Source organism: Colobus angolensis, unplaced genomic scaffold, assembly GCF_000951035.1.
Source record: "Colobus angolensis palliatus isolate OR3802 unplaced genomic scaffold, Cang.pa_1.0 Scaffold397, whole genome shotgun sequence".
Lineage (NCBI taxonomy): Eukaryota > Metazoa > Chordata > Mammalia > Primates > Cercopithecidae > Colobus > Colobus angolensis.
Genome location: NW_012117343.1, coordinates 710883 through 720703, shown reverse-complemented (window position 1 = coordinate 720703; position 9821 = coordinate 710883). Strand labels below are relative to the sequence as shown.

The 9821-nt window shown below is 37.3% G+C and overlaps 1 protein-coding gene across 1 annotated transcript in view; it reads right to left on the bottom strand.

Annotated features, from left to right (window-relative positions):
- Positions 1 to 1950: 1950 nt before the first annotated feature.
- FGD4 (FYVE, RhoGEF and PH domain containing 4) overlaps positions 1951 to 9821 on the bottom strand; it is a 276256-nt gene continuing 268385 nt past the window's right edge. The window contains exons 16-17 of the mRNA XM_011955160.1: positions 9199 to 9339; positions 1951 to 7713 (exon numbers count right to left, since the gene is read on the bottom strand). Of these exons, the coding sequence (XP_011810550.1) occupies positions 7456 to 7713; positions 9199 to 9339 (399 nt within the window). The 3' untranslated portion in view covers positions 1951 to 7455. The remainder of the gene's footprint in view (positions 7714 to 9198; positions 9340 to 9821) is intronic.

Below are 9821 nucleotides of genomic sequence, written 5' to 3'. Positions count from 1 at the left end.
GATTACAGGTGTGCACCACCATGCCTGGCTAATTTTGTATTTTTGGTAGAGACGGGGTTTCACCATGTTGGTCAGGCTGTTTTTGAACTCCTGACCTCAAGTGATCCACCTGCCTCTGCCTCCCAAAGTGCAGGGATTACAGGCATGAGCCACCGTGCCCGGCCAAATCTGTTTTCTTATCTGAATCTTAGAATGTTATTGTGAGGCTTTTATGTGATAATGTAAATATAGTACTTAGCACAGAACTAAGCACTGAATAAACATTCATTCAGTGCTTTCCATCAGAATCACCTGGGGAATTTTTGAACCGACTATTATTCAGAGGCCAATCCAGATAAATAAATAAAGTTTTTTGAGGGGCATGGGGATGGGGACTAGGGAATGGCTCTAACTACTTTGCAGGTGATTCAAATGTGCAGTCAGGGCTGCACATTTTTGAATTAACAAAAATTATCTCTGTTAACAATTATGAACTGAATACCTCATATGGGCCAGACAATGTATGATTGTCTCATTTAAGTCTCACAGGTCTTCAAGGTTCAAACATAGGTGGTAGAGCCAGGGATTTCTAGTCAATGGTCTCGGACACTAAGTCCTTCCCACTCTACTAAGCTTGGTACTCCAGTGATGGTTTGAGGAGCAGCAGCACCACTCGGGAGCTTGTTAGAACTGCATCGCAGGCCACTATGTCAGTCTGCAGGTTTAACAAGATCCCCAGGTGATTCATGTGTACATTAGAGTTTGAGAAGCCTTGAATTATGCCACTCTGATGTCATGTGGACCCAAACCACATTTGGGTCCCTTGGTGAGCCAAGGGCAGTTTATTTTACAGAATCCTTCAGCTGATGCCAATTGCTTTAAAGTATCAATTTAAAAATTGTTGATTAGTTCTTTGTGTCCTAAAAAAGCAAATAGGCTTCTATGAAGGGTTATCCCTGGAAATGTTTTAGTTATGAAATCACAGTGAAAGTAATTAGGATTCCTTTTCAGGGCTTACAAAGGCTGAAGTCAATAGAGTAGCTGTATGAAACTCGGAAGTGTTCCATGACATACTATTTGCATGGTGTTTCATAGTCACCAAGTGCGTTGTTTCTTGTAATGACCACAAGAATTTATAGTTGGGATTTAGGTAAATTGTCTAAGTCATATGACCAGTAAGAGCAGGACTAAGGCTTTTTTTTTGAGACAGACTCTTGCTCTGTCACCCAGGCTGGGGTGCAGTGGCGCCATCTCAGCTCCTGACCTCGTGATCCGCCCACCTCAGCCTCCCAAAGTACTGGGATTACAGGTATGAGCCACTGCACCCGGCCTGAACAGTTCGAGTTCTTTTCGTGCTTGTTTCACTACACAGTTGACCCTTGAACAACAAAGGATTGAAGCACGGGTCCTTATATGTGGGCTTTTTTCAATAAATAGCCCTCTGCATTGATGGGTTCCACATTTACAACCAAATGTGGATGAAACATGGTATTCCATCAGGATGCAAAACCTACCAATACAGAGGTTTGACTCAGGGACTTGAGTATGAGCAGGGACTTGAGCAGGGACTCAGGGACTTGAGTATGAGATTTGGGTACCTGTGGGTGGTCCTGGAACCAGTCTCCCACGGACACTGTGGGCCGACTGGGTAAGCCTTTAGAATGTAGGCAAATACCACAAACTATGGAGCAAAGCAATCGTTTCCTCGGGTATGGAGCAGCACTGTTTTGTCGGTTGCTGGAGATCCAGACTTGGAACTATAACAAACAGAAGCCACTGTTTCTACACTTGGAGAACTTTGAGTCTGTCCTAAGCTTTATTCTTGAAAGACTTACACAGGTTTTTTTTTTTTTGGCAGAGGGCAGGTTGGAGGTAGGAGTATCAGTACCTTACTGGAGTAACTTTCCTGAGCAGACAACCGAAATCACTGTGAACTGAACATGAGTTGAAATAACATGTAAAGCTTTGGAATTAATTTAAGGATGTGTTTATTTACAAGATACAAATGTTTAATATTTAATAGGAATTAAAGTGCTTAATTTTACAATGTTTCCAATTATCTGCTTTTATGACCAAATATACATATGTTACACAATATATACATTATCTGCAAGTATTTTACATTCACATAGCTAGAAAAGAAAAATTACTTGTGTATACTTTCACACTTGAGTCACACTTGAGTAGAATTCCAAAAACATACATTCTCAAACTTATCAGTCAAGAATTCAAAAGAAAAATCCAGATACGCTTATTCTACTTTTTGAGTCAAAGTCTCACTCTGTCACCCAGGCTGGAGTGCAGTGGTGCAATCTCGGCTCACTGCAACCTCTGTCTCCCCGGTTCAAGCAATTCTCCTGCCTCAGCCTCCCGAGTAGCTGGGATTACAGGCATGTACCACCACACCTGGCTAATTTTTGTATTTTTAGTAGAGACAGGGTTTTGCCATGTTGGCCAGGCTGGTCTCAAACTCCTCAGCCTCCAAAGTGCTGGGATTACAGGCGTGAGCCACCACACCTGGCCCAGATATGCTTATTTTATTTTATTTTTTTAGTAGAGACGGGGTTTCACCATGTTGGCCAGGCTGGTCTCGAACTCCTGACCTGAAGTGATCCGTCCACCTTGGCCTCCCAAGGGCTGGGATTACAGGCGGAAGCCACTATGCCCGGCCTATGTTATTTTTAAATGTCAATTGTCACTCACAAAATGAAATGCTAGTTTGGTTAAAAAAAAAAAAAGTCTTATATACAGGTAGACATGACTGTTCTGCTAATGAAGAGAACCCCCCCCAAGTGATACATTCCAATATCCATATACTGTGTAATATATAATGTGATTCTCTTACAATGGTCCCCACAGACTAGTTTCTTCCCAAACCTATATTTCACTATGTACTTGGTATTCATTTATTAAAATACGATATAAGATTTCTTGATTTACGTTTTCCACTAAAACTACCACAATGAATTTTAGGAAAAGGGGTTGATCATCATATAACTCCCAGTGACCCCAACAAGTTAAAACTATCTTGTAGAAGCCATGTGCTATTTCATGTCAAAACACAGGAAAAGATACTGCATTCTGCCAAATGCTTAGTCCAGAAAGTAGAAGACCATGATTGACTTCAGATTTTTTTTTTTTTTGCCTCAGTAAACAGTATAGAAAATAATCTGAGAATGAAATTATTTTGTAAAAGCCCAAAGGAGAAAAAGAGTAACAAGATATCATAGTCTAGCATCTACAGGCCAAGGTCAAAAGCCTGGGTGCAATGGATCTCATCAGCATGTAATTACATAGATTTATATTTTATATCCCTTCTGCAGTTAAAATATTTCCTCTTATTTTAAAATACATTTCTGTGGTCTGGAGACCAGCAGTCTCTCCCCCCCCACCTCTCTTCATTCTTGCTTGTTTCTTATCTTATTCCTCTCTGCCCTTTCTGTAAAGAAGGCAAGTTATCTTCTCATGACTATGCAATTAAGGGGTATATATAAGGATGAATTATACATAAAGATCCATGTAATAATTTATGTTAAAATATTTAAGTTAAACAACTTTGATAGAAAAACTTCATTTCTATGGAAAGACAGAATTGAAATCAACAGTGTTTTTACATATATACATACATGTATAAATTCACAGAAAGGGTTTTTAAGTTGACCTAGTGGTCTTTATGTATCATAGTCATTTTCTAAAGCTGAGAATCTATAGTAGATAATAGTATGAAAATAACAAGTAGGTTTGATTCTAATAGAATTGGTAAGAATGAGGAAGCAACACGATCCACTACAGATGTCTATACAGTCCAAAGAACAGGAACTGGTTGGCCACAGTTCATATACTAATACATTCTTGGAGAATACAAAATTTAAGAATGAAAACATTAAGACATTCTTGCCTTTTAATTTTAGCTTATAAATATCATGTGCTTAATCTTAGACCCACTAACACAAATATCATATGATATAGGAAATCTTCATTAATCTACTCTGCATTATAGCAAAGATACCTGTAAAACCCAAGACAATTGTTCCCTAGAAGTTTACTTGCTCCAGTTGGTGCTTGCTACTCAGGATGTATCTAGTCCAGAAAGATCATCAGAAATGTATCACAGACAATATGCTCAGATTAAGAACTTAAGGCTTTGAATAGAACCAGAAAACAAAAGCAACAACCCTGTTTCCAAAAGCAGGGACAAGGAAAAGTAAAACAGAATTGTGAGCTCAAAAGGATTTTTGATAAAAGTTTTTAGAAGGCATCAAAGAATCTTTAACAACCCTCCAGTACCACAAACTTTATCATTTTCTTTATACATTTATAACTAGAACAAGTGCTCTTAAAAAAAAAATCCTAATGTGTATGTGTATATATATGGGGAAAGGGTACATTTAAAAGGTTAGTTTCTGTAAAAAGTTTACTAATTTTTTAAAAAATTGGGGTAAGTCGCCTAGTGAAGATAAGTACACAAACCTGACGTCAAATTAAACTTCATGGAAAACAAAATGTGCTTTTTCTATCCATTTACTTTGTTAAAGTAAAAATGTTCTTGATAGTTATTTAAAATCCAAGGAATGATCCCCCTTCCCATCTCCCTTCCTTATACTCTGCAATTTGAATTACCGTATCACATCTAGAAAGTTAATATAATTCTCTATATTCTTGTGGCAAGAGGCTTCATATTAAATTTTTGGTATAAAACCATACCCTGAAGAGTTTTATTGCTTGCATACATGATGACACTGTGATGCCATTATTACAAAAGTGGCTGGTGTTTTTTCTTATCGAGCCCCACTTAAAACCAAGATAAAAGTCTGCACTATATTTCATACTTAACATGCCAAATGGTAGGCTTTCAGCAAAAGCAAAATTTAAGCTTAAAATATTGAAATGTTTTGTAATGAACAGTAGTTCTGTCAAGGAAGTACTTTGTAAAGTTTGGAGGAAGGACACTTTAAAGAAAAGATGACTTGGAAAGCACCAAATGAGTGAAAATAAAGAATTAAGACCCACAGGGACGTTGGTTTTAATGGGAAAGCAACCAATGATATTTTTAGGTTCAGTTTGTCATAACTGCTCAAGTATCTTGGAAAGGAAAAGGCTTTGATTATCCTTATCATCAATCACACTTTGAGGTCTCTTGGTTGAATTGTTTAATAAATGGCTAACAGAATTCCTTTACCTTTCATTGAGTAAAAACATCAGTGATTCTTTAATAAGAGAGAAGCAGGTAAGGTTGTTTCACTGCTTCTCTTTGTGTTTAGCTGAAGAATGTGGGGTGGAAAGTGAATACGGTGACCAGATAACCGGAAATTCTCTTCTAGTATTACTGCTTCTCATTTAAAAAATTAAAGATAATAACTGTTAAGAGCATGACAATAAACATTATCTTTATATGAGTATTTTTTCAATGATCTAAGTTAAGTAACATTGATATTTATTCAGCCAAAACTTAAGTGTGTTCATGTTACTTCTGTTTTGGTAGGGAAAGTGTAGTCTTCTTGCTTTTGAAAATAGTTTTCAAAAATAATCTGACTCATAAATCTTCCCATTGGCCCACACATTACCACTGTTCTAGCCACACTTTAAAAAGTCCTCTTCCCCTGCTAATCATTCTATATTTCCATTGCTTCTCTTTTCTTGAGATCCAAAGCATCATCTATAGCTATAGTTTAATTTTCCAAAAAACCACTCTGAGTATATATCACACACATAACCCCGTTGGCCATTAAAAAAGAGAAGCAATGTAAATTTTCTTCTAGTCTTTCCCTGATTTAATAGGGCCTAAGAAACTACTTTTATCTCTTTTTGTCTCCATGTATTTGGTTTAATGTTAATGATCATGGCTGATATTCCTTTTATGGAGGAAGGGAACCTAATTATGTCAGCAATAATTGGTTCACTTGCTCCTTTGGGGTGGAAAAAATAAGATATTTCGTAAAGTAACAAGGCCTGAACAAATGTGTAGCAGTCTCAAATTCTATTCTACATCTAAGGTGTAATCCTTACATACTAAAGATAGTGGGGTCATTCTTGTAGATTTCTAGCAGACTGGTACATTAAAAAGTGAGAATGCTTGGGGTATGACAGTATAAAAAAAGGTTTAATTTGAGAAAAGGATTAAGTTAAATAGTAAACAGTGTGAGATTTTAATCACGAGTACAACAGAGTGAAGAGCAGCCTTCATGACAAGGAACCACGTGACCAGCTCCTGCCCCAAACATAGGTTATCACATGTGGATTTTGTTTCATTCGGACAAAGGAAAAGCCCCACACAGTTATCTTAAGTGCTTATTATATAGAGACCTCATTTAACCATGCTCAATCATCTTATGGAAAAGAAAAACATTACAATAAATGTGGTTTCCACATATCCTAGTTCTGTAAAAGGTCAGGTGTCTCCTAAAGTTTGGGTTTTGGTGAAAATTTTTGTACATGCTGATGTTAACTACTGCAACAATTACAGGATCGTAAAAGGTAAAATAACCTGTACAACTTTGACTGTCCCAGTGACCAAAATGCACTTTAATCTTAGAATAATCAAGACTGAAGCATTAACTGAACCCTCATCTTATATTAATAGCACCTTCTAAGAGAGGCACTGTTTTAAATAGGCACAGAAACAAAAAATGGTACTTTAAAAATATGGTTGGAATTCACAAATATATCCCATGCCACATAAATTACCGCTTATTATAAAAATATCAATACCCTCAAATGCCAATCAGCAAAACATAAATCACCAAAACATTTCTTCAGTTTAGAACATTGCTCAATTCCAAGATAAACCATGCTTTATATTTAAAAAATAAATTAGAGATGAATGTGAACCCAAAGCTAAAGAGAAAAGCATGTATAATATATATATTCAATACTATATATACATAATTGCTATATACTTAAGATATTCTTAGGAGTATTTCTACAAAAACAAGTTCTCTTCTTCATAAATCCAAAATCTGAACACAACAATTTGTCCTTTTGTTTTAAAAGAACAGACATCATTTATGCAGCTAAAGACTTATAAACTAAATTCAATAAGTTAATACAATAGCCTAAACTGTCCCTGTATTTTTCACCATGGATCTATTTTGGCAACATGGAGGTATATCTTTCAAACGGTTCCAGGTCCTACATGTGAAAGAGAAGACATGAAAGGATTTCTTAAATCAAAGTGCTTATTCTAACCTGACGGTGACAGAATCAATTGATACCATTTCTTCAAGACAAAAAAACACATATTCAAGGAATAGCTCAAAAAATGCTCCAGTTTTCACATTCTTTCAAAACTTTATCGGTAGAATGACTCTGCACACTAATTTCACTAAGAGTACATAAACATAGGAAAACAGTCCTCAAAAGATGCATTTGTGAGCCTATATTTTTCAACATAAAGTGCTAGCAGATGTGTAAGAAGAGCTGGGAATGTCTTGAGCTGTAAGTCTTGAGACCTCCACACTGTGGCTGGTCCTGAGGAGTTCAGCATTCTGATTTTTTCTTAGGTTCAGGATGATCATCCAAGGTAGCTGGATGCTCATTTGGACCATCTGGTGTCTCACCTGTGACAGCTAAAAGGATGACTTTCAGCCACTTCTGCTTCAGTTCCTCACTGTCTGCAGCAAAGCTGTGCACAGACTTAGACTGGGTCAGTTTGAAACTGTGTGGCAGGTCTGCACTCCTTGGCATTTCATCCACCACATAGCCCAGAAGGGGAATGGTGGCCTGGGCTCTGACGTCCTAAAACAAAAACATCAGACATTAAAAGCAGGAGATGTATTCGCTTGTTAAATGTGTCCCTTGCTCCTACTACATCTCTCTTCCTACCACTGTTCCAAACAGACTTAAACAGTGAGTTCTCCATGGGCACAGAGGGCAATCCCATTGCTTAGTACAGAGCCTGTACGTGAGGCCACTGATAATGTTAGCTGAATGAAGGAGAGCTGACACCCAAATCAGCTAGGACTCTGAGACACTACACCCTCCTCTCTGTGAAAGAGCCCATTCAACTCTTCCTTCAGTGAAAAGGGGAAGAAAACAGTCACCATCATACTGTATTAAACCAGCAAACATTAATGATTATCTCATTACTAAAGGCAGTTTTATTTCGTGATTCATTCATTCCCTCATCAACTTATTTATGGACATAGAAAGCTTATAGGAAAAGCAATAAAGGAGAGTAAGCTATATAGCCTTTCATTTTCAGTCTATTTTCAAAATAAAATAATTTTACCAGCCCTTAATTTATAGACTGAAATATAACAGGTATATTTAAAATTTTTATATTTCAGAGTAAACGCATAACTGGTTTAAGTGTTGTACATTTGATTCTTCAAGCACAACACAATCACAGGACCTGGTGCTGCTCTTGTTAAAAGCTAAACCTGCATGTCATTGTTCCCATAGATTTATCTCAGATCCATAGAAGTGGAGTTCTCAAAAAATTGTTACTCAATGATAATGCAAGATTGATTTTAAGCTCCCCTTCCTCTTAAACACCTTTTTCAGGTATCTAGCCATTGAGCAAAAAGAAAAAATAAAATAAAAAACAAAATTGGCTGGGCGCGGTGGCTCACGCCTTTATTCCCAGCACTTTGGGAGGCCCGGGGGGGTGGATCATCTGAGGTCAGGAGTTCGAGACCAGCCTGATCAACATGGTGAAACCCCATCTCTACTAAAAATACAAAAATTAGCCAGTTGTGGTGGTGGGTACATGTAATCCCAGCTACTCGGGAGGCTGAGGCAGGAGAATCAGTTGAACCCGGGAGGTCGAGGTTGCAGTGAGCCGAGATGGCGCCATTGCACTCCAGCCTGGGTGATATAAGCAAAACGCTATCACAAAGAAAACAACAACACAACAACAACAACAACAAAAAACAAAATTAAAGAGTCTTTTCTTAATGTTTCCTATCATTAAAAAGACTTGTTTCTCCCATCTTACTTCCCCTCCTCCTCATGCTCATTCCTAATTCAACTCACCTTTTCTCAAATCCATTGAATGAGACAAGAAAGGGGACAGACGATCCATAGACTGAAGAAAACATAGGCTATAAAATGAATCAATCAGCTTAAACAACAAACTTGAACTTTACTCATTATTTTTCAATTTTAATGAAACAGTGAAACTGCCTGAACTCTTGTTCTACAGATTTTGAGTCCACCGTCCACTTGCTTCCCCTTGCCCCTAAGGGCATCTATCCCTTCAGACAGATGTGGTTTAGATACCTGGGGGGCACCATACATGTACAGCACAAGAGGGTCTTGCTTGGGGATCACACACCAAGCTTTCTGCCAAGGTTTTGACTTCTCCATATACTGAAGAAAGCTGCACACCACACTGTTTCCAGATACTTCTGCTGATTCAATCTAGAAAAATATAATGGAAAGAAAGAGAGAATGAACACACAACAAACCAGATAGAGAAGTCGTTCAACTAAAGGGAAATATTCACAAAGTACAATGTGTTTATATAAAATGTCCTGGACTGTCCAAAAGATTCATTTGCAATTATTGTTCAAACATTTTAACATGGAAAATATTTAAGCTAATTTTAGCTCTTTATATAACTAGACCTTGTATTTAAAGAGTTAAATGTTTATTGATTGCTTACTATGTAGGCACTTTTCTTAGTTCAATACATGTCTTATTTCATTTAATCCTCACACCAACACTGAGAAGTTAGTATTTTCATTTTTTCTGAGGCTCAGAGTTTAAAAAGCTTTCCCAAGATCACACATTGGCATGCTGGGATTTGATTGACTGGCATGATTGTATGTTTTCTTATTTATTTATTTCTTATTTATTTATTGACGGAGTCTCACTCTATTGCCCAGGGTGGAGTGCGGTGG